Below are 23,430 nucleotides of genomic sequence, written 5' to 3' on the forward strand. Positions count from 1 at the left end.
GGAGGCGGCGGCCGCGGCGGCGGGAGGCGGCGGGAGGCGGGCGGAGGAGGAGGCGGGAGCTGAGCGGGGCGGGCGGCGGCGGCGGGGCCCGAGCCCGAGAAGATGGCGGTGCGGAAGAAGGACGGCGGCCCCAACGTGAAGTACTACGAGGCCGCGGACACTGTGACCCAGTTCGACAACGTGCGGCTCTGGCTCGGCAAGAACTACAAGAAGGTACGCGGGCAGGGCCGCGCGAGGGCCGGGGGCGGGACAAAGGGAGCGCGGCCCGCGGCTCCCCGGGGTCCTGCCCACCCTCCAGCCGCCCCGGCCCCTCCCAGCGGCCTCCCTGGCAGCCCCCAGCGTGTCCTCTGGCGCGCCCGCGCCCCTCCCCGCCCCCACCCCCGCCCCCACCGCTGTGCCCTCTGTCCCTGTTTTTCTCCACTGTCGGATGCCTGCAGCCCACCCTCCCTTAAGCCATCGCCTTCACGGCTTTCCCGAGAGAGACTGCGGGCCGGGGGTGGACGAGGTGCCGAATGGGCGCCTTCCCCCTCCTCTCCAGTGTACCCGCCACTGCGCCCGCCAGGGCTCCCTACGGAGCCAGGTACCAGCGGGGCTTAGGCCTCCCTGGTGCTTTGTGTATGTTCTGAGAGAGATGATGAAAGCAGGAGGGTAAACAGCCACAGAGCAGGCCGAAAGGGTCTCTACCCGGGTATCACCTGTCTCCATGGATCATCACCCACCTCGCCTCCATCTAAAGGGCAACAAAACCTCCCAGGGGGAGGGGTACCGAGTTTCTGGGCAGTGGTCCCTTCTAAGACCAGTCCTAGGCTTCACAAAGAAGTCACCGGCAGCCTAGATTTGCATTGCTTTGGGTTTAGGGTCCAGAGGCACAGATAAGCTTTATATCTCCAGCCCCCACCCCATAACTGGGGATAATGAAGTAGTGAACAAAAAAAAAAGCTTAAGAAACCTTACCTGTCTTCTACCAGGCCTCTTCCTGATGCCTTCTTTGTGTCTAAGCCCGATTTTTTCTGTAGATGGCCTGCCTGTCTTCCTTCTCACTGTCCCCAGTTATGGGTTCTTTTTCCTAGCTTTTTTCAGCTCCCCAATTCTTACTGCCCAGCTTTGTTGCCTGTCAGAAGTGTGATGGGTGATTTAGGAGAACTCCACACTAATCCTGGTTATGAGCCTGCCCCTGATATCCCTCCAGGTTTCGCTGGAGTCAGAATCCTGACAAACAGCTGCCAGGCTGTGGCTTGTCTGTACCCCAATGTGAGGCTCTAGTTCCCAGACTTCTGAAACCTTTAACCTTTTGAAGGGAGATCAATCAGTCTAGGGGTTTAGACTCAGCCCTGGGGGGATTGAAAGCTTGTGACCTGGTTCATCTTTCATGCTTTTAGCTCTTTGTCATTTACCTTTCCCTTTACAGATCTTTTTATACCTCCCACTGAGAGGTGTCCTTTTCTCAGTGGAAACAAGGGTCAATAGGTAAAGAGAAAGTCTCCTGAGTTTTAAATTAGAACAGAAGGCTAGGATGCTATGTAGTATGATAGGGAAGTTTTTAAGAAGGCCCAAGGTTGCTTGTCTTGGATATAGCTTCCTCAGGATAGACATCTCCTCATCAGGCTTGGGAGTAGATAGTCCTTCCCAGCTAGGAGGGCCTAGGAAGACATTCATGCCCAGGTCTAGCAGAAGCAGAATGCACAAGCTCACTCAGCTTGACCTACCTTACTTCCTTGCTTCTTTTTCTTTAGACTACATGGTAAGGGTAATTGTTGCATTCTCAAAGTTCCCCTAAGAAATACACTGTTGTCCTCACTTAGAGCATCTAAGGGGTGTTGCTTCTCTGGCCTGAACTTAATAGTTTTAGAATTTTACAACCCTCTGTGCTGTTGGCTGGAGATCAGATGCCAAGATAACAGGATCCTGCAACTCCAATTTCAGGGTGTAGCTGAGGAAGAGTAGGACGCTTTCCTTACTGTCAGCATCCAATCCTGGCAGCCTAGGCTAGTAGCAGCAGAATCCAGTTTTCTGGTTAAAGGTTTCTAGGGTCTCCTTTCTACCATATTCTTTGGAAGAGAAAGACACCATTTTCTATGCCCCAGAGTCTTCCAGAGCCCCTGGGGAAGAAATATGGGAGATGATAAACCATTATCTGGGTCTATTTTTCTTTCCTTTCTCTGCCTTTTCCCAGTATATACAAGCTGAACCACCTACTAACAAGTCCCTGTCTAGTCTGGTCGTACAGTTGCTACAATTTCAGGAAGAAGTTTTTGGCAAACATGTCAGCAATGCACCGCTCACTAAACTGCCGGTGAGTGCAAAAACAAGGAGATCAGCCCTCCAAATAGGAGAGGGAATTGTATTTGTAAAAATATTTGAAATTTTCATTATTTTTAAAATTGGGGTTGTTACCTATTACAGTCTCTATCCTTGGTCAGGGTATGGTGGTTTGTCCTTGTCCCCAGTTTACCATTCCCTTAGTAATAGTTGTGTAACAAGTTACCTTGCATCTCTTGATATAGTTAAAAGGGTTTAAGATTGAAATTTGCACAGGTTTGTGTTCAAATCTTGGCTTTGCCATTTGATGGCTCAGTGATCTTGAGCAACCTTTGTGTGTCTTGGTTCCTTCATCTCTAGATGGAATTAATATACTTACTTATAGGATTTCTGCAATAGTAAATGAGGTAACCCAGTAAAGTGGTTGGCACAAGTTGGTGCTTTGTATACATTGGTTTCTTTCTCTTCTAGGCCATATAACCCTTTATATTGTCTCAAGGGTTAAATAATTCCAGCTTTAAGAGGGAGATCAGTTCAACATGAATTTTTTAAAATATTTTTTAGTTGTTGATGGTGTCCACATGGTGACACCATACCTTTATTTTATTTTTTATGTGGTACTGACATAAAAATAATTGAACCCAGTACCTCACATGTACTAGGCAGGTGCTCCACCATTGAGCCACAACCTCAGCCCTCAACATGGGATTTTGAGAAAGGATTTTTAAGTGATAAAGAGAATTTACAATTTAACTCTCATATACTTCTTCCCTGTCTGGATTTTATAGATCAAATGTTTCCTAGATTTCAAAGCAGGAGGCTCCTTATGCCACATACTTGCAGCTGCCTACAAATTCAAGAGTGACCAGGGATGGTAAGATGCCTTATCTCTATGCTTCTTATATTTAGATTAAAGAGAAACTCCTATTTCAATTCCCTGGGGTCTTTCTGGGGTGGGGGAACATAGGTAGAAATGCTGTGTGTCTCTTATTTTGTTAGATCAGTCAGAAAAATAGTTGGGAGCCAGAGCAAAAAGAGATTCCAAGAGTGAATGTGGGTGTGTCTATGTGTGTATCTCAGCATGTATGTTATAGAGAAAGAGAGATTCTTAGGTTGGTATCTCAAGCTTTTCTTCACTCTTTTAGACTAAGTATAGAAGGATTTATGGAGTTGAGATCAGGAATCCCAGATCTCGGGTTCTTTTGGCAACATCTGTGACCAAGAGTACCTCCTAATTTCCCATGTTAAGGAGTTACATACCCTCACCTTATCCCCAGACATGAGCTATATCACTCACTAGATTATTGTCTCTTCACAAGGCGGCGTTACGATTTCCAGAATCCATCACGCATGGACCGCAATGTAGAAATGTTCATGACCATTGAGAAGTCTTTGGTACAGGTAATACTCACGAACCTTCCCCATGCATCATCTTCCCTCAGTGAGAATCCAAAGGACTCCTTCCGCATAACCTCATCTCATCTATTTCTTCATCCCACAGAATAATTGCCTGTCTCGACCTAACATTTTTCTGTGCCCAGAAATTGAGCCTAAATTGCTGGGGAAATTAAAGGACATTATCAAGAGACACCAGGTGAGTGGCAGGTCAGGAGAGGTTTCAGAAATTCCATGACTCTTTTCCTACTATTTTCCATATCAAGAAGCAGCTCCAAAAAAGACAGTAGAATGACTCGGACATAACTTTTCTATGTTCTTATATGATACACTACCAGTATAACTCTGCATCATGTACAACCACAAAAATGGAAAGTTATATTCCATCTACAATATGTCAAAATACATTCTACTGTCATATATAACTAAAAAGAACAAATCAAAAATAAAGAAAGAAATCGTAGGAAGTAATGTTAATTAAAAATACTTTTTAATTGTCAAAAAAAAAGCAACACTTAAATACCACTTTCTACTACATAGGTGGATTTCTCTACTTGGCAAAGACTAGAGTTAAAGCATTGAGCTTGGGCTGGGGATGTAATTCAGTGTTAAGAGTTCTTGCCTAGCATTCATGAGGCCCTGGGTTCAATTCCTAGTACTAGAAGAAAAAAAAAAAAAAGTATTGAGCCTTTTATTCCTGTTTCTCCCATTTCCCAATGCTGACACTTTTGATCACTGTTCCTAGAGACTGAATTGGCCTGGGGGAAGAAATATCCACTTCCACTAAACTAGAGATTGCCTGATTTCATACAAATGAAATCTCTGTTCTTTAGAACTAAATAATAACAAGCAGATGCCATTAATATGAACATTTAGTCAACTTAAAAATTTCCCCGGTGTGGATTATCTATTCAGAGGATTATCTATAGCAATACTTTTTTGTATTGGTATTTTTTAAAACATTTTTTTGTAGTTGTTGATTTACAGAATGCCTTTATTTTATTTGTTTATTTTTATGTGGTGTTGAGAAGTGAATCCAGTGCCTCACGCGTGCTACGCAAGCTCTCTGCCACAGAGCTATAGCCCCAACCCTGTATTGGTATTTTTTGTAGCAATATTTTTTAAATTTTTCTCCTTTAACCATAATCCCAGGTGTTTTCCTCTGCCCCTCAACTGGTGTGTGCTAGGAACTAACTTTAATACCACTCTAAGCAGAGTATTAAGCAGACACATCTATGGTTACATCTTAAATTGGTTTATTTACACTAAAGATTAATTCAAATAGGACTGTATTGATCTGCTTCTCCTTATGCCATTCAGGGAACAGTCACTGAGGATAAGAACAATGCCTCCCATGTTGTGTATCCCGTCCCAGGGAACCTAGAAGAAGGTAAGACCTGGGTTTTACTGGCCTCTGCAGTGGACAGCTTGTACTAGGAGGTGAAGGATCACCATGTAGCACCTAGGCTTCTCTCTCTTTTCAGCCCTGAATCTTCCTATCTTAAGTTCCTATTACCAAGTCCCCTGCTGCAACTGGAGAGTGCTCAGTTAGACTTTTTCCAGAGTTACTTTTTGTGTTCCCCTTTAGCTTACTTGTCTCCCTTTTCTCTCTCTATCCCCAGAGGAATGGGTACGACCAGTCATGAAGAGGGATAAGCAGGTTCTTCTGCACTGGGGCTACTATCCTGACAGGTGAGGATGGGTTCCTGGGGCAGGTTTAAGTACAAGAGCCAGAGCCAGAACCAGAAGTCCTAGAACATATTGAAGAGCGAAAAAAGCACTCTTTGGAGGTTATTTTTAGGTAACTTAATTTGTTCTCCAACCTAATATGTGAGTCCTCTGTTTTGTGGGAGATTTAGACTTATTGGACAAGGCTTAGGCTAAAAGGATTTGAGCTTTATGTGTGAAATGATTATCTGTGTGTGTGTGTATTTTGGATGGTTTTCTTTACTTGAGTTCTGGAAACAGCTAAGCAAATTCCATACCACTGAACTATACCCCCAGTTCCCCAGTATAATTTCTGATAAGTGTTAAAATAATCTGACAATAGGAAAATGTTTTAACAAATTTGTATATCTACTCAGTGGGCTATTATATGGCCTTTAAGGTGATATAAAATAATATGGATAATTTATAGATGAAAATAATGGCAAAAAGTAGCATGTAAGTCAGGCACAATGGTGTGGACTTATAGTCCCAGCTACTCTGGAGGCTAAGGCAAGGGAATTATTTGAACCCATGAGTTCATAAAGCCCCACAGCAAGACCCCATCTTATAATAAATAAATAAATCTAGGGGCTGATTTTATATAGCTCATGAGGTCTGAGTTCTATCCCCAGGATTACAAAGGAACTGCATCAAAATAATATCTACCATGATACAATTGTGTAAAACCAAATTGGTACAGAAAAGTGTTTCCAGGAAAAATATGTATAGTGAGTGTCAAGAGTAGTTATATTAGGTTGATTCTTTTTGTTTGTTTTTGTTTTAATTTGGTACCTGGAATTGAACTCTGGGACACTTAAGCACTGAGAAACATCTCCAACCCTTTTTATTTTTTATTTTGAAACAGAGTCTTACTGAGTTGCTTAGGGTCTTGCTAAGTTACTGATACTGGCCTCAAATTTGCAGTCCTACTGCCTCAGCCTTCCAAGTTGCTGGGATTATAGGCATACACCACCATACCCAGATCATTCAATTTTTTAAGTCTACTTTTAGTTGATAAATTACAATTGTACATGTCCATGGCATACAGAGTTTTTTTGTTGTAATTGTTGTTTTGCAGTACTGGCTGACACATGCTAGCAATCTGCCATTGATTTACACCACAGCCCTTTAAAAAATATATTTTTTGAGTCAGGCCCAGTGGTACAAACCTATAATCCCAGGTGCTTAGGAGGTTGAGGTAGGAGGGTTCCAAGTTCAAGGCCAGGCTGGGTAATTTACTGAGTCCCTGAATCAAAAAATAAAAAGGGCTGGGGATGCCAGGCATGGTGGGCACACACCTGTAATCTTAGCAGCTCGGGAGGCCAAGGCAGGAGGATCGGGAATTCAAAACCAGCCTCAACAACTTAGTGAGGCACTTAGCAACTCAGCGAGACCCTGTCTCTAAATAAAATATAAAAAAAGGGTTGCGGGGTATAGGTCAGTGGTAAAGAGCCTCTTGTAAAGATAGAATGAAATAGCATAGAATACAATAAAATTTTATTTTATTTTATTTTGAGACATTCATCCAGACTGGCCTCAAACTTGTAATCTTCCTACCTCAGCCTCCTAAGTAGCTGGGATTATAGGTATGCACCACCCCACCTGGCCACAATGTGTTATTTTGACATACATATACAGTGTACACAGATCAAATTAGGATCATTAGCATATCCATCATCTCAAACATCGTTGTCTATTTTTTAAATGTTTTACAGTATGCTTCTATTACTTTATAGTGAAAAGAATCCCAACATTAATTGTGAAATAATTGTATCCAAAAAAAGCCAACAACCCAATACTTTTTTGAAAAATATAAAAATCTGCACTTTTCTATTTTACAACTCCATTCCATTGATTGTACTTCACACTCAATTTTTCCCGGCAGTTATGACACATGGATCCCAGCCAGTGAAATTGAAGCATCTGTGGAAGATGCCCCAACTCCCGAGAAACCTAGGAAGGTGAGTTTTTCTTATACCCCCTACCCCAGGAAAAATGCTAGGACCAGACCACTCTGGAGGTAAAGTGAGGGCTCTGTGCTCTTAAGGGTCGCTAGATAGAGCTGTGACTTCTAGGCTGTCTCCAACAGAGTCTGCTTTTGTACTTTAGGTTCATGCTAAATGGATCCTAGACACAGACTCCTTCAATGAATGGATGAATGAGGAAGATTATGAAGTAAATGATGACAAAAACCCTGTCTCTCGCCGGAAGAAAATTTCAGCTAAGACATTGACAGATGAGGTGAAAATTCTATTCTTTCCAGGAGCCCTTAGCCTAAGTCTCAAAACAAATCTTCACTGAGGATTATAGACTGACATTTGTCTCAATTCTTTGTCCTTCAGGTGAATAGCCCAGATTCAGATCGAAGGGACAAGAAAGGAGGGAATTATAAGAAGAGAAAGCGCTCCCCCTCTCCTTCACCAACCCCAGAAGCTAAGAAGAAAAATGCTAAGAAAGGGTATGCCGACCCCTAACCTGCTGCCACTTTCACTGTTCTTTCCACACCATGTCAAAGGAAAAATGGATAAATCCCTTTCTATAATCCCTGGGCCCTGACCTGTGTATGCCATAACACTACAGCTGTACTGAAAGAAATAGATGAGATTTTTAGGGGCCCAGTTGTTAGTTCTAGTCCCAGCCACCAGTAAGTTTAAAAGAGGTCTTAATCACCAAATAAAAAGGCTTTGCCATCTCCCATCACTCTGCAGTTACTGATTTCTGTTTGTGCTCAGCTCTACCCTTGGGATTCTCTCTAGTTTCCCTTCACTTGAGCCCCAATTTTCAGGGGCACTTTGTGCAAGGATGACCAGGTATTTTCTTTCATTCTCAGTCCCTCAACACCTTACACTAAGTCAAAGCGTGGCCACAGAGAGGAAGAGCAAGAAGACCTGACAAAGGACATGGATGAGCCCTCTCCAGTCCCCAATGTAGAAGAAGTGACCCTGCCCAAAACAGGTACAGGCCAAGCCAAGCTCCTGGGACCCATACCTACTCCCTATCCTACCACTCCAGTGCCAAACTCCTGAGCGGGCTGATTTCCCAGGTTTAGCTCCAAGTCTACAAGTTGCTTTCCCTTCAATCTAGCTGGTTATTGAAATTGTTATCATTACCATGGAAAATCCTCTCACTTCACATTCATATCTGGTTGTGGACTTGTTTTGTGCCTAGTAATAGCTGTCTCCAAATACACACACACACACATACACACACACACACAAACTCTCTCTTTTTTTGGTGCAATCATGAGGATCAAATCCAGGGCCTCACATGTGCTAGGCATATACTGTAGTGCTGAGCTACATCACTAGCCCTTACATGTACTATTAAGCCACTACTTTGGAATCATTATAAAACACATGCAAATATTATCTTGAAAAATGGAAAAGTGGGGACTAGGGTTGTAGCTCAGTGGTGGAGCGCTTGCCTCACACAAGTGAGGCACTGGGTTCAATCCTTGGTACCACATAAAAAAATAAAATAAGGTAAAGAAAATAAAGGGGCTGGGGATGTGGCTCAAGCGGTAGCGCGCTCGCCTGGCATGCGTGCGGCCTGAGTTCGATCCTCAGCACTACATACAAACAAAGATGTTGTGTCTGCCGAAAAATAAATATTAAAATTCTCTCTCTCTCTCTCTCTCTTAAAAAAAAACCCTCTATAAAAAAAAAAAAAAGGTATTGTGTCTATCTACAACTAAAATAATTTTTTTAAAAAATGGAAAAATGTAAAGGATAATAAAAACAAAGGTAAAGACAAGTTCTAATAGTTTCTTCCTATAGGTGATCCTAAAGTGGATCATCTTTTGTGTCCTACTGGAGAATCCAACTTTGGATACCATTGCTCTATAATACTGGTTTATAATCTGTATTCCATAGACTAGCCCCAAGTATTCCAGAAATATATCTGAGGGATAGAGTTTGGAAAGTTGCTGAGAGAGAAGTATTCCCCACTTCTTCCCTCCTCAGATCAACTCACCTCTGTATCTATGTTTTGTCCCAAGATTTTGTCTATAAATTTAGTTTATGAAACTCCTCTGCTTTCAGAAATGTTTGAGGTCTGGCTGGGGGTGTATCTCAGTGGTAGAGCATGTTCCTATCACGCATGAGGCTGGGTTCAATCCCCTGAACCAAAAAAAATAGAGCGGGGATAGTCAAGATCACAGGATCACAATTAGTAGGCAGGGGATAAGGTTTAGTGGTAGTGTTTGCCTAGCATGTGCAAGACCTTGAGTTCAGTTCCTAGCACCACAAAAAAAAAAAAGAAATTAAACAAAAAGAAAGGTGAGAAAAAAAAGTTTTAAGATCTAACCACTTACTCCCCTACAAAGTGACTTTGTTCAGACTCTGTCTCAGTCCATTAAGAGTAAGTGAGTTTAGCCGGGTGCAGGGTGATATGTGCCTATAATCCCACAGGCTCAGGAGGCTGAGGCAGGAGGATCACGAGTTCAAAGCCAGCCTCAGCAAAAGCAAGGTGGTAAGCAACTCAATGAGACCCTGTCTCCAAATAAAATACAAAATAGGGCTGAGGATATGGCTTAGTGGTTAAGTGCCCCTGAGTTCAATCCCTGGTACCAAAGAAAAAAAAACAAAAGTGAGTTTATAGATATATAAGTGATGGAGATAAGGATCTATCAAAGACAAGAATGACTTTTACGTATACATAGATAAAGAAGTTAATTGAATTTTTGGTTGAAGACATGAGTAAAGTAGCAAGTGAGTTTCAAGCTCTAGATTGATTGTAACCAGAGGGCGTTAGTATATTTTGTGATCAAATGGAGAAAATTATTAAGAGAAAGTGAGATCTCTAGAACTATTAACAGTGGAGGATAAGATATTGGTTTTGGCAGTGTCTGATAAAATGATTTTTTCTTCTGGCAGTCAATACTAAGAAGGACTCGGAGTCAGCCCCAGTCAAAGGAGGCACCATGACTGACCTAGGTAAGATGGGAGCTACAGCAAGGCAGGCATGAGGCTCCAGTAGGGCTCAGCTGCCACCTTCCCCTAACCTGACAAGGTTTTCCATTAGGACCCTCCTGCCCCTTAGTAGGCTCCAGCCTTACATCTTGCTCTCTTTCTCTTTCAGATGAGCAGGAGGATGAAGGCATGGAGACCACGGGCAAGGTGGAGCCAGTTTAGAGAGGCCCTACCTCTCTATGTGATTCTGATTTGTGATTATAAGTTCCTTCTACCACCATAGACTAATCCTAGCTGTTGCTCAAAACTCTTACCCCTTCCATGTCCTGGGGCCCATTATGCTCAACCTATCACCCATTCTCAGTGTCCACATTCCTGGGCTGTGGGAACAGCAAAGGGTTGCTGGGGGGAAGTGGGAATGCTGTGTCCAGCAGCCTCCATACTCATAGGATGAGGATGAAAGCAGTACGGGGAACAAGGGGGAGCAGACCAAGAATCCAGACCTGCATGAGGACAATGTGACTGAGCAGACCCACCACATCATCATTCCTAGCTATGCTGCCTGGTTTGATTACAACAGGTATTATCATTAGGTTCTTATTTTCCTTCTTCCAGGGGTCAGTGGGTTGTTTTTTCCCCCTGCCTTATCCAAACAAATATTTTCTTCCGTGAGATAGACCAGGGTGTGCTTCAGTTTTAGAAAAGCTCCTGGTTTCTTGAAAATTCTCAAGTTTCTCATTTCTTCCTAGTTTTGAACTGTTTGCCTCCCCACCTTGTAGACTTTTCCTCCTTTTTGGACTTTTCTCCCTTCCCCCGGCACCTTCTGAATCTATTTTGCCTTCTCTTGCAGTGTTCATGCCATTGAGCGGAGGGCTCTCCCTGAGTTCTTTAACGGCAAGAATAAGTCCAAGACTCCAGAGATGTAAGGAAATTTCAACTCATGATTTTTTTCTTCTTCCTATCCCCATTCATCCTTCCTTATCCAGACTGTTCAGTTAAGCAAACTTTTCTTGAACTTCATCTACCTCAGGCATTGTGCTAAGCTTATGAAAACATGATACCTGCTGTAGCCCAGCACTTAGATGCATGTTCTTTAGAAGGGTTTACCTAAGGATGATGGATTTTAAAGTGTATTCTTCTGTGTAAAACAAATGCCTGTTCCAGTGCTTCAAATTCTGTACAGGGTACAGAGCTTTTAAATCCAAAAATTATGTATAACCGTAGCATAGGCAATAGCTTTGACTAAAGGGTAAATGTTTATTATCAGGCTGTCTCTGAGAATAGTTTTTTTTTTTTTCAGTTGTAGATGGACACAATATCTTTATTTATTTATTTTTGTGTGGTTCTGAGGAATCGAACCCAGTGCCTCACGCATGCAAGGCAGGCCCTCCACCACTGAGCTGTAGCCCCAGCCCATATGAGAGTATATTTTGCTAGGAAAAACAAGAGAAGGAACCAAGGGAAGACCAATCTGTGAATTAAGAGATGAAGAGTGCTCTCTGAGAGAGAAATATGTAAAGTACAGGCTTGGGGCTCAGGAGGATTTATCTCCTTTAAGGTTTGGCTATGTCAAACTGGCTTTAGATGAGATTTGGCAATCTTCCGAGGTTGTGGATACTTCAGAATAGATATATGATGAGGTGGATGAGAGCCAGGGGATCTACCACTGGCCCACATCTCTAGCCCTTTTTATTTTTTAAGAAAGTGTCTTGCTAAATTGCCCAGGCTGTCTTTGAACCTGTAATCCTCCTACCTCAACCTCCCAAATCGCTGGGATTACAGGTATGCATTACCACACCTAACTTGGAGGCGGGGTCTGGCCTCCAACTTGTGGTCCTCCTGCCTCAGCCTCCTGAGTCACTGGGATCACAGGTGTGCACCACAAACAACCATTTTTTTCCTTTTTGTAAGATATTGGGGATAGAACCCAGGGCCTTGTGCTTGCTAGATAAGCACTCTACCACTGAGCTACATCCTTAGCCTTTTTTTTTTTTTGGTACCATGAATTGAACCCAGGGGTGTTTAACTGCTGAGCCATATCCCCAGCCCTTTTTATTTTGAGACAGGGTCTCTTTAAGTTGCCTGGGGCCTCACTAAATTGCTGAGGCTGACTTTGAACTTGCCAGCCTCCTATCTCAGCCTCCCAAATTGCTGGGATTACAGGTGTGTGCCATCATGCCTGGCTATCCTCAGTCCCTCTTAAAGGCTTTCTGTATTTTGAGATGAGTGTCACTAATTTTCCCAGGCTGATTTCTAACTTTTGATCCTTCTGCCTAAGCCTCCTGAGTTGCTGGATTATAGGCATACTACACTGCACCCAGCCATTAATTTAATCTTTTTTTTTTTCTTGGTCCCAGGATTGAACTTGGGGCACTTGGCCACTGAGTCACATCCCCAGCCCTAATTTGTATTTTATTTAGAAACAGGGTCTCACTGAGTTGCTAATTAGCGTCTTGGTGCAATTTCTGAGGCTGGCTTTGAACTCACGATTCTCCTGTCTCAGCCTCCCAAACCTCTGGGATTACAGAGCCACTGTGCCCGGTCAGTCCTATTTTTGTATTTTATTTAGAGACAGTGTCTTACTGAGTTGCTTAGTGCCTTGCCATTGCTGAGGCTGGCTTTAAACTCACGATCTTTCTGTTTCAGCTTCTCAAGATGCTTTGGTTACAGGTGTGTGCCACCACATGCAGCTAATTTAATCTTTACATTAACCTCAGAGGTGGTTACTGTTATTACCTCCAGTTTACAGATTAGGAAACTAGGGTATAAATATCTACGTCACTTGCAGGTAAGTTCACAGTCAGTAAAACCGGAATCCGTATCCTTTAGTCTGGTTTTATTCTCAAACTTTACACTGTACCTTATAACAGCTACTAATTTTTGAGCTCCTACAATATATCAGACACTATACTAGTACTTTACAGACCTCTTTAATCCTCAGTGGACATTTCATTTTATAGAGCGGCGGAATCTGAGTTTCAAGAAAGAGCAGTAATTTGCCAAGACCATCATAGTAGATTGGGGATTTGAATGTAAATCTTTCTAACTTCAAAGCCTAAATTCTTTCTCTGAAATCATGCTGACGACCTGGATGCATGGATAAAAACTTCATTTTAACATCTGATTTTGGAAACAAAGGCACTTTTTCTTACTTTTAGGTTCCTTGTTCAAAAGTTGGGTAAAACATCCCCAATTATAACTAAGTTAATAGTTCATTAACCTAAAAAAATCCCACAAAGCCAAATGTGATGGTAACTTAATTAAAATCTTGTGTCAAAAAATAGAAAGGATTGAGGATGTAGCTGGGTGTGGTGGTGCATTCCTGTAATCCTAGCAACTTGGGAGACTGAAGCATGAGGACCACAAGTGTGTGGGAATGTAGCTCACTTGTAGAACATTCTTAGGTTCAATCCCTAGTACCCTAAACAAAAAAGTAAATAAGGCTGGGCACGGTGGAGCATGCCTTTAATACTAGCAGCTCTGGAGATTGATACAGGAGAATCACAAGTTCAAAGCCAGCCTCACAATTTAGCAAGGCACTTAGCAACTCAGCAAGACCCTGTCTCTAAATAAAATATTAAAAAGGGCTGGGGTAGGAAAAATGGTAGAATGAGATGAACATCATTACCTTAGGTACGTGTATGACTGCTCTTATGGTGTGACTCCACATCATGTACAACCAGGGAAATGAAAAGTTGTGCTCCATTTATGTACAATAAATCAAAATGCATTCTGCTGTCATGTATAACTAATTAGAACAAGTAAAAAAAAAAAAAGTTTGAATCCCTTGCATTTAACATATAGCAGGCACTCAGTATTTTTTTTATTTGTTCTTTTTAGTTATACTTGATGGTAGAATGTATTTTGATGTATTATACATATATGGAATATAACTTCCCATTCTTGTGGTTGTACACGAGGTGGAGAGGCACTTTTTAAATACTGGCACTCCAGTATTTATTGACTCAAAAAATCTACTCTTTTCCATCATTCTCATGCAGAATGGGTCTTTAGTTTTGTTCTTGTTGCAGATTGAACCTAAGGCCTCACACATGCTAGGCAAACATTCTACCACTGAACTACATCTTCAGCTGAGTCATTAGTTCTTATCATTTTTCCTACCCTTCAGCCCTCACCCAGCATTTATTTTTCTTCTTGTTTTCTCTGTCTCTTGTAAGCTACCTGGCCTATCGAAACTTCATGATTGACACTTACCGACTGAACCCTCAGGAATATCTCACCTCGACTGCCTGCCGTCGGAACCTGGCAGGTGACGTCTGTGCCATCATGAGGTAGGTCTTGCAGCTGAGGCAAAGGGGTATGGGAGTATGTCTCCCTGTGGATGTCTTGGCAGAACTAGAGATGCCTGCAAGAAACATAGGGGAACCAGCAGGAGAGTACCTCTAGAGAAAGACCAAGTACAGGATAGAGGAATAAGTGACTTGAGGGATTGGAAATGTAGAATAGAAGGAGAAAGAAGGAACGTGTTTGTAGCTGAAAGATAGTGGTTTGGGGTTTTTTGGTTTTTGTTTTTGTTTTTGTAGTTGTAAATGGACAGAATGCTTTTATTTGGTTATTTTTATGTAGTGCTGAGGATCAAACACAGTGCCTTGCACATGTTAGGCAAGTGCTCCACCACTAAGCTACAGCCCCAACCTATGGTTCAGTTTTACTAGTTATTAATTGGTAGTTGCTATGGAGGAGGGTCCACGGTAGAGTGAGTGCTTAGGTGTCACTGGTGAATGATGGGAATAGAGTGAACAAAGAACAGGGTAACGGGGAGAGGCCTCCAGCCTCCTCCTCATGTACCTTTCTGACTATGCTGTGTAACACTGACTGTCTTTCTTCTCATAGGGTCCATGCCTTCCTAGAACAATGGGGTCTTATTAACTACCAGGTGGATGCTGAGAGTCGACCAACCCCAATGGGGCCTCCACCCACTTCTCACTTCCATGTCTTGGCTGACACGCCATCAGGGCTGGTACCTCTGCAGCCCAAAACCCCACAGGTAGGGTGAGGGACTGTGGGGACAGGATAGGGGTGGGTAAGATTGGGTCTCTTTGGACTTTTCTTTTTCTGGTTTATAGGGTAATGTTTCAGGAGTGCTTTGAGGCTTCTTCCTTTTCCATGGTATGCACAGGGCCACAGGAATCAGCCCCATGTATTTAGCACCTTCTCTCAGCCTCAGTATTTAAGGCCATGAGGACTTGCTGAGGGAGAAGAGTCACTTCGTGTCCTCAGGAAGCAGACAGGCTAATGTAGGGGATGAAGCAGATAGAGAAAAATGTCTCAAAATTAACTTGTGTGAACTTTTAAAATTTTGTCATTTTCCACATTTTTTTAATTTTTGCCTCATAATTATTACCACCTCCATTTTTTTTTTAACATTTCCATTTCACCGAATACAAAATTTAAGAGGAGAAAGGCTATGTGGCTTGCCCAAGGTCACAGAGTATCAAATCTAAGATTTGAACCTAATTGTCCAGCTCCTAAGAGAACCTATAAAGGTACATGTGAATTCAAGTGAATATCATGCCAACTACCTGTGTAATTAATCATGGAGGGAGCTTGGAACAGTGGCATGAATGCCCCCATGAATGCCCAGCATTGGTTTTGAGGCCTCCAGGGCCTTGGCCTGGCCATTTCCTGCCCAGCCTCCATGACGCCAAGCTCTGTCCCCCAGGGCCGCCAGGTTGATGCTGATACCAAGGCTGGGCGGAAGGGCAAAGAGCTGGATGACCTGGTGCCAGAGACGGCTAAGGGCAAGCCAGAGCTGGTAGGTGGGGTGCAGACCCCGCTGGGCTTCTTATTTGCCCCTTTATTGGGGGGGCCCTGCCTGGGAAGAAGAGACATGAGAGCAGAGGAGCTACAGCAGTGAGGGAGGAAGTCCCACCCAGAGCATCCCTGGCTTTGGGAAGGAAGCTCCTTCTGTCTGTTTTCTCTTTCTGTCTGCCCTTGGCTCCCTGTGGTCACCTCCACTCACCTCTTTCTTTCCCCTTCACAAATAGCAGAGCTCTGCTTCCCAACAAATGCTCAACTTTCCTGACAAAGGCAAAGAGAAACCAACAGACATGCAGAACTTTGGACTGCGCACAGACATGTACACAAAGAAGAATGTTCCCTCCAAGGTATGAGTTGTGGCTGACCTGGGGTAGAGGACCTTTCCTCCCCACAGGTCCCAGGCTCCTCTCTCCTGACCCGTCCATGTTTCTCCTGTAGAGCAAAGCTGCAGCCAGTGCTACTCGAGAGTGGACAGAACAGGAAACCCTGCTACTCCTGGAGGTAATTGGGGCAAGAAAAGGAGAATTCTGCAAAAGCAAAAATGGCTGGGGTGCCAGTCATGCTTGTGAGTGAGGAGGGCTTATAGAATCTGCTGTGAGCAGAGAAAAATTGTGCCCTGGTCCCCTGCATCCCACTACCCGTAGCATCTGCCCAGGAATGGCTCCAGACCAAGGATTGGAGCCATTTTACTAACTTTATATCCTTTCTTAGTGCTACTTGGAGATCCCCTTTGGACCCAGCAGAGTACTCAAAAAACAGAACACAGAGAGCTTTGAAGCCAGCTGCCCTTAGTAGGATGGGGGTTTTGACCTTCGAGAAAGTGGCTAAGTAAATGGAGTTGTGTCTCCACCACTACCACCAGGCCCTGGAAATGTACAAGGATGACTGGAACAAAGTATCCGAGCATGTGGGAAGCCGTACGCAGGACGAATGTATCTTGCATTTTCTTCGCCTTCCCATTGAAGACCCCTACCTGGAAGACTCAGAGGCCTCCCTGGGCCCCCTGGCCTACCAGCCCATCCCCTTCAGTCAGTCGGGCAACCCTGTTATGAGCACGGTTGCCTTTCTGGCCTCTGTCGTCGATCCCCGAGTCGCTTCTGCAGCTGCAAAGTCGGCCCTAGGTATTTGGGGGTGGTGGTGACCCAGCCTTCTTAGTTTGCTTTGAAACCCTCAAAAGTTTGGCTGCCCTGCTGGCCTCAGCTTAGGAACCTGTCTAGGCTCTATTCTGGTCTTTGAAGAAAAGCTGGGCTTGTGAGGAAGCTTTCATAGGGATAGCTAGAACTGCCCACCTGGGCCATCTCAGCCTTATCTCCTCTGGGTCTTACAGAAGAGTTTTCCAAAATGAAGGAAGAGGTGCCCACAGCCTTGGTGGAGGCCCATGTTCGGAAAGTGGAAGAAGCAGCCAAAGTGACAGGCAAGGCTGACCCAGCTTTTGGTCTGGAAAGCAGTGGCATTGCAGGAACCACCTCCGATGAGCCTGAGCGCATTGGTAAGGCCTGGCAAGTTTCTAGGTTTCTCCCCTTTTCCCAAGAGTCAGAGTCACCTTGCATCCCTCTGTTGTCCCTGCTCCACGGTGGCATCAGGGCACAATTCCAGTGGGAGAATTGGTGGGGTTTTTATTTTCCCCAGGATTTCACGTTAGGGGCTTTGGCTACTACTGGTCCTCTCACTGAGATTTTGGCTGGTAAAGGGTTGTTGGAAAAGTGTCATTCGCATGCTTTGACACCTCCCCTTTCTTTACCTTTCCCCTTGGGCCCAGAGGAGAGCGGGACCGATGAGGCACGGGCAGAGGGCCAGGCCACAGATGAAAAGAAGGAGCCCAAGGTATAGAGGGATTGACCTCGAGCTGGGAGGGGGTGCCAGACACAGCTTGGTGGTGATGGGGAAGCTGGTGGCAAGGGTAGTCTCCTAAAGCCAGATCACCCCTGAAGTAAAAGGAGTAAAGTCAGTCCCCAGTCTAGGCCCTTTGTATAAGAGCTAGTCTCCCCAGCTCCTTATGTCTTTCTTTTCTTCTGCTGGGATGTCAGGAACCCCGAGAAGGAGGGGTTGTAGAGGAGGAAGCAAAGGAGAAAACAAGTGAGGCTCCCAAGAAGGATGAAGAGAAAGGAAAAGAAGGCGACAGTGAGAAGGAGTCAGAGAAGAGTGATGGGGACCCGATAGGTAAGCCTCCCTGAATGGTGGGTGTGGGTACAAAAAGATGTAAAGGTAGAGGGCTAACGCAGTTCTTGTCCTGATCCAGTTGACTCTGAGAAGGAGAAGGAACCAAAGGAAGGACAGGAGGAAATATTAAAGGAAGTGGTGGAGTCGGAGGGGGAAAGGAAGACAAAGGTGGAACGGGATATTGGTGAGGGTAACCTCTCCACTGCTGCCGCTGCTGCTCTGGCTGCCGCTGCAGTGAAGGCCAAGGTGAGGCCAGTTCCCAAAGATCCTGAGAAGAAGTGGCCCACTTCTCTAATCATTTCGCTTAGAGGAAGTCCTTCCTTGCTCATCCCTTAAACAATTTTATTTTCCGTTTTATTCTGAGAGTTAGTCATCTCTACTCTAAGCATTTTAAAGCTCTTAATATTGGGCCTGTTTCCAGCTCTGCATTTGACTTTGTCTTATCCTTATCACTCTATTTTTCTTCATGCTGGTTTTTTTTCCCTAAGATTTATTTTTTGTTGTTGTTGTAGTTGGACACGATACCTTCATTTTATTTATTTATTTTTATGTGGTGCTGAGAATTGAACCCAGGGCTGCACACGTGTGATGCAATCACTCCACCGCTGAGCCACAACCCCAGCCCCTCTTCACGCTGTTTTTAAAAAAAAAAAAAAATCAAGCCTGGGTTGTGACCACAGAAATTAGGGTGGGATTGTTCGTTTGTTTGTTTTGGTACTGGAGATTAACCTAGGAGTGCTTTGCCACTAAGCTACATACTCAATTCATTTTATTTTTTATTTTGAGATAGTGTCTCACTAAATTGCTAATGCTGGCCTTAAACTTGTGACCTTCCTGCCTCAGCCTCCTGAGTCGCTCGGATTATAGGCATATGCCACTATGCCCAGCCAAGTTCATTCTTAAACCTACCAGCATCCACCCTACCCTGTCTCCCCAGAAACGTCTGCAGCTAGGTTCTCCCCTTGACATACTATACCACCCCTCCTTGTCTAGCACTTGGCTGCTGTTGAAGAAAGAAAGATCAAATCTTTGGTGGCCCTGCTGGTGGAGACCCAGATGAAAAAACTGGAGATCAAACTTCGACACTTTGAGGAGCTGGAGACAATAATGGACCGGGAGCGGGAAGCAGTGAGTAGCCTCCCCTAGGGGGTCATCAGGAGCTTGGAACCACATCTAGAGACTGAACTGGGTATGAGAGAGAAAAAGGAGGAGAGAGGGAGAGGGAGAGGAGAAACAGTAGGGTAGAAAGCCTGAGAATGACAAGGCTCTAAAGCAAAAGGGAGAGCAGCAGGTCAAGGCAGAGAGAGCCAGTCTCAGGCAATCAAGGAAAAGTGGCTTCATACATGAAGCTGTAGACTGAGGTCCTACAAAAGTCAGCTCCATGGAACAGAGATGCCAGTCAGGCTTTTTGGTTACTGCATCTCCAGGTCCTAGAACAGAGTTTGGTTTGCCCCATAGTAGACTCAATAAATCTTTGTCAAGTTATTGAATGGGTTGGAGAGATGATGAGAGGTTGGGGATTTCAGATTCAAAACATGAACTTGGAAAGGGAATGGGCCAGACAGGTTATTGAACCAATTTGTTTCTGAAAGGACTTTAAAAGAAATAGAAGATAGGGATCCTACCCTCAGAATTTTAGTTGGAGACATCAAATGTACGATAGGGAGACATCTGAAACAGTTAACAATACTTAAAGTATCTGGCCAGTTCAAATTGAGAGGTTTCGTATACAGTATATAAGCCTGAGAAATCACAGAATAAAGTCAAAGCTCAGAGGCTAGTGAATTGAGCTCGGATGGCTTCTTAAAAATAGTAAGTTTCTAGCCAATTTTGGAGGAAGAAAAGAACTTCAGTTGACAAGAACTGGAAACATTTTCCAAATCAAGGTAATAGTAAGTTAAAAGTTTGGGAGCTGAAATGAGCCAGGGCTACCACCAGAGTGACTAGAATGCAGTAAGAAGTGATGTGGGCAGCAAGGAGACAAAAAAGGTCATGGAATTTATAGGAGGTGAAATGGGGAGGGACAGAGGAAGCACAAGGGTTAGATTTGGGGAAGCACCAGCATGGAGATGGGGTCTTTGAGAAAGCAGAGGGTGAGACATTTGCCTAGGGGTCATATGAAAAGCCAATAACAACATTGAATTGCCACTGGCAGCTGGAGTATCAGAGGCAGCAGCTCCTAGCAGACCGACAAGCCTTCCACATGGAGCAGCTGAAGTATGCGGAGATGAGGGCACGGCAGCAGCACTTCCAGCAGATGCACCAACAGCAGCAGCAGCCACCACCAACCCTGCCTCCAGGCTCCCAGCCCATACCCCCCTCAGGGGCTGCTGGGCCACCCACAGTTCATGGCCTAGCTGTGGCTTCAGCCTCTGTGGCCCCTGCTCCTGCTGGCAGTGGGGCCCCTCCTGGAAGCTTGGGTCCTTCTGAACAGATTGGGCAGGCAGGACCAACAGCAGGGCCACAGCAGCCACAACCAACTGGAGCCCCCCAGCCTGGGGCAGTCCCACCAGGGGTACCCCCCCCTGGACCCCATGGTAAGTGGTAGGTTTGGGAACTGGCTCACCAGGAGCCAGGTGAACATTACAGTTGCCCACAGAGGGAAGACATGATGGGCCTAGAGATTATGGATTAGCTTTTTCCTGTAGATGGTCCTACTTCTATTATGTCCTTAAGCCAGCAGGCATTTCTCCCCAAACCCAGACCTTTGGAATTTTGTTCTAAGAGTTACCCTTTATTCTAGTGTCAGGAAAATGGAACGTGGCACCAAGCAGTGGCTAGAGTGTCCTTGTTGTGAAAGTGAATAGGTGAGTGAGATTTTACTCCTCTAACCTTCCTCTCTCTTCATTGCCAGGCCCCTCACCGTTCCCCAACCAACAAACTCCTCCCTCAATGATGCCAGGGGCAGTGCCAGGCAGCGGGCACCCAGGCGTGGCGGGTAATGCTCCTTTGGGTTTGCCTTTTGGCATGCCGCCTCCTCCTCCTCCTGCTCCATCCATCATCCCATTTGGTAGTCTAGCTGACTCCATCAGTATTAACCTTCCCCCTCCTCCTAACCTGCATGGGCATCATCACCATCTCCCGTTCGCCCCGGGCACACTTCCCCCACCTAACCTGCCTGTGTCCATGGCGAACCCTCTACATCCTAACCTGCCGGCGACCACCACCATGCCATCTTCCTTGCCTCTCGGGCCGGGGCTCGGATCCGCCGCAGCCCAGAGCCCTGCCATTGTGGCAGCTGTTCAGGGCAACCTCCTGCCCAGTGCCAGCCCACTGCCAGGTGAGAAGGGGCTAAGAGGGGAGAAGGGTGAGGGAGAGGGGTCCACATGGAGGGAGGGAGGGTTGGTGCGGAAGGGGTCAGGTACTAGAATTTCCACAATCTTTTTTTGAATATTCTGGTAAAATTAGAATGCAGGAGGAAGGGCCTTTCTGGCTGTCCTCTACCATTCCCCAACCTGGCAGCTGCCAACTCTGGGATGACGTTGGGGCCTTTCACTGGTGGGTCACGGAGGAGTCCTGTGGCAGAGAGCATCTCAGTCGTAAACTTGAAACACAGCTGTCTGTTTGCATGATGATTAGCATCCCTTGGCTTGTTCCCATCACATTCAATGCCCCATTTAGAGTTCCTTTTGGGGCAAGAAGATGACTTAGGGTATTATCAGTTTTTCCAATGGTGAGGTAGAAGAGGGTTTTGGGAAAAGGAAGTTGTACACTGTGGGTACCTCATTCATCTACCCACCCACTGCATGCCCTGCCTGGTTGGTTGTATGTGGAACCTGGGTCTATATCCCTCTCAACTGCTTATCCCAACTGATTCCTCTTCCTTTTCTCCACAGACCCAGGCACTCCCCTGCCTCCAGACCCCACGGCCCCAAGTCCAGGGACAGTCACCCCTGTACCACCTCCACAGTGAGGATCCAGCCAGACATCTCTCCCCCTTGCCCCCCACGGAGATCACAGTTCCAGGAACAGCCCTTCCCCACTGGGACCCTTCCCCAGCTGGAGAGTTCATCACTACGTAAGGAAAGCTCCTCCTGCCCCTCCACAGCCCCTTCCATGCCCAGCAGAGGCATGTACTTTTATATTGGATTATTCAAGGACTTCTGTTTAAAAGATGTTTCTAATGTCTGGGAGAGAGGATGGGATGGGATTGCTGCCCTCAAAGAAGGAAGGGCCGGGGGAGGGTGTTTATACAAGGTTCTACTTAACCACTTCTAAGGGTGCACCCCCCTCAAAACTACTGCATTTTTTTACAGATAAAAAAAAAAATTAAGCCCTTCAAAAGGAAGATTTTAAAAAGCCACATTGGAGCTCCCTTTAGCTCACTAAAAAACAACCAACTTTTACACTTTTTTGAGGGGGGAGGGTAAGTTTTAAGAAAGGGAAATTATGGTTCTAAGGGGAGCTCTGGGGATGGAGTAAGGTTCCAAACCTTTCGCCCCAAGCCCCTTGGGAATAACTGAGTCAGCTCCCCTCACCCACTGCCTGATCATTCGTACCCATTCTCTCCTGCTTCCTCAGTGTGGCTGATTAGGCCGCCCTAACTCAGCCACTGATCCCTTTCCCTCTGAATGTCAGTTTCGTGTTTGTTTTAAAAGTCACCTGCTTAGTTGATGTCAGCGTATGTGTATTTGGTGGGTAAATAATTTTGGGGGGGACTCCTGTGGTAGGTAAGAGAAGAAGAAAGGGCGCTAGGAGCTGTTCTTCCTCCCTTCTCCGAGTTGTATCCATAAGCTTCTACGAGGTATGGAAGGGGGAGCTGTAAGACAATGGGAACTTTTTAAAACCTGAAGATTTCGAAAAGCACTTAAGCACCTCCTTCTTAAGACTTGGCTGGGGCACTCCCAAACTCTGCCCTCTCCCACCAAGACTGGCAGACCTCACTAATAGGGTTTCTCCAGATGAGGACCCAGGTTTGGGAACATCACAGCTTGGCTTTGCTCCCTGGATTCCAGTGCCTCCCCATTCCAGGTGCCCCCTCCTCCCCCTGCCCCTTGACATGGAGGCAAGTGGGATTCCAGGCTCTACACCAGTTCTTGGTTCCTCCTACCAGGCCCTTTGTTCCTCATGTCCCCATGTTTCTCTTCCTGTGCATCTTGGCACCTTTCTTCTGTTCAAAGTTTTCTGTAAATTTTCTCTTTTCTTCCCTTTTTTTTTTTTTTTCTTTTCTCTCTCTTTTTTTTCTTTTTTCTTTTTTTATAAATTAATTTGCTTTCAG

The 23,430-nt window shown here is 45.1% G+C and overlaps 1 protein-coding gene across 6 annotated transcripts; it reads left to right on the forward strand.

Moving 5' to 3' along the window:
• Positions 1–88: 88 nt before the first annotated feature.
• On the forward strand, positions 89–22,821 carry Smarcc2 (SWI/SNF related BAF chromatin remodeling complex subunit C2). 6 transcript variants are annotated; one of them, XM_027926816.2, is made up of 29 exons: positions 89–213; positions 2,174–2,293; positions 3,048–3,133; positions 3,579–3,660; positions 3,761–3,853; positions 4,975–5,044; positions 5,277–5,346; positions 7,247–7,322; positions 7,471–7,602; positions 7,704–7,819; positions 8,192–8,316; positions 10,236–10,295; positions 10,441–10,478; positions 10,721–10,851; positions 11,122–11,193; positions 14,450–14,563; positions 15,126–15,279; positions 15,955–16,047; positions 16,280–16,399; positions 16,491–16,553; positions 16,915–17,173; positions 17,380–17,541; positions 17,812–17,876; positions 18,080–18,212; positions 18,292–18,458; positions 19,206–19,340; positions 20,368–20,749; positions 21,067–21,492; positions 22,049–22,821. In XM_027926816.2, the coding sequence occupies exons 1-29, from the start codon at positions 103–105 to the stop codon at positions 22,123–22,125; spliced, it is 3,732 nt and encodes a 1,243-aa protein (XP_027782617.1). In that variant the 5' UTR covers positions 89–102; the 3' UTR covers positions 22,126–22,821. The 6 variants fall into 6 exon arrangements, with proteins under 6 accessions (XP_027782617.1, XP_071465879.1, XP_027782623.1 ...); XM_071609778.1 differs by having other exon boundaries at positions 21,067–21,150; XM_027926822.2 differs by having other exon boundaries at positions 16,283–16,399.
• The last annotated feature ends 609 nt before the right edge of the window (positions 22,822–23,430 follow it).

The sequence above is a fragment of the Marmota flaviventris genome, chromosome 3 (assembly GCF_047511675.1).
Source record: "Marmota flaviventris isolate mMarFla1 chromosome 3, mMarFla1.hap1, whole genome shotgun sequence".
Classification (NCBI taxonomy): Eukaryota; Metazoa; Chordata; class Mammalia; order Rodentia; family Sciuridae; genus Marmota; species Marmota flaviventris.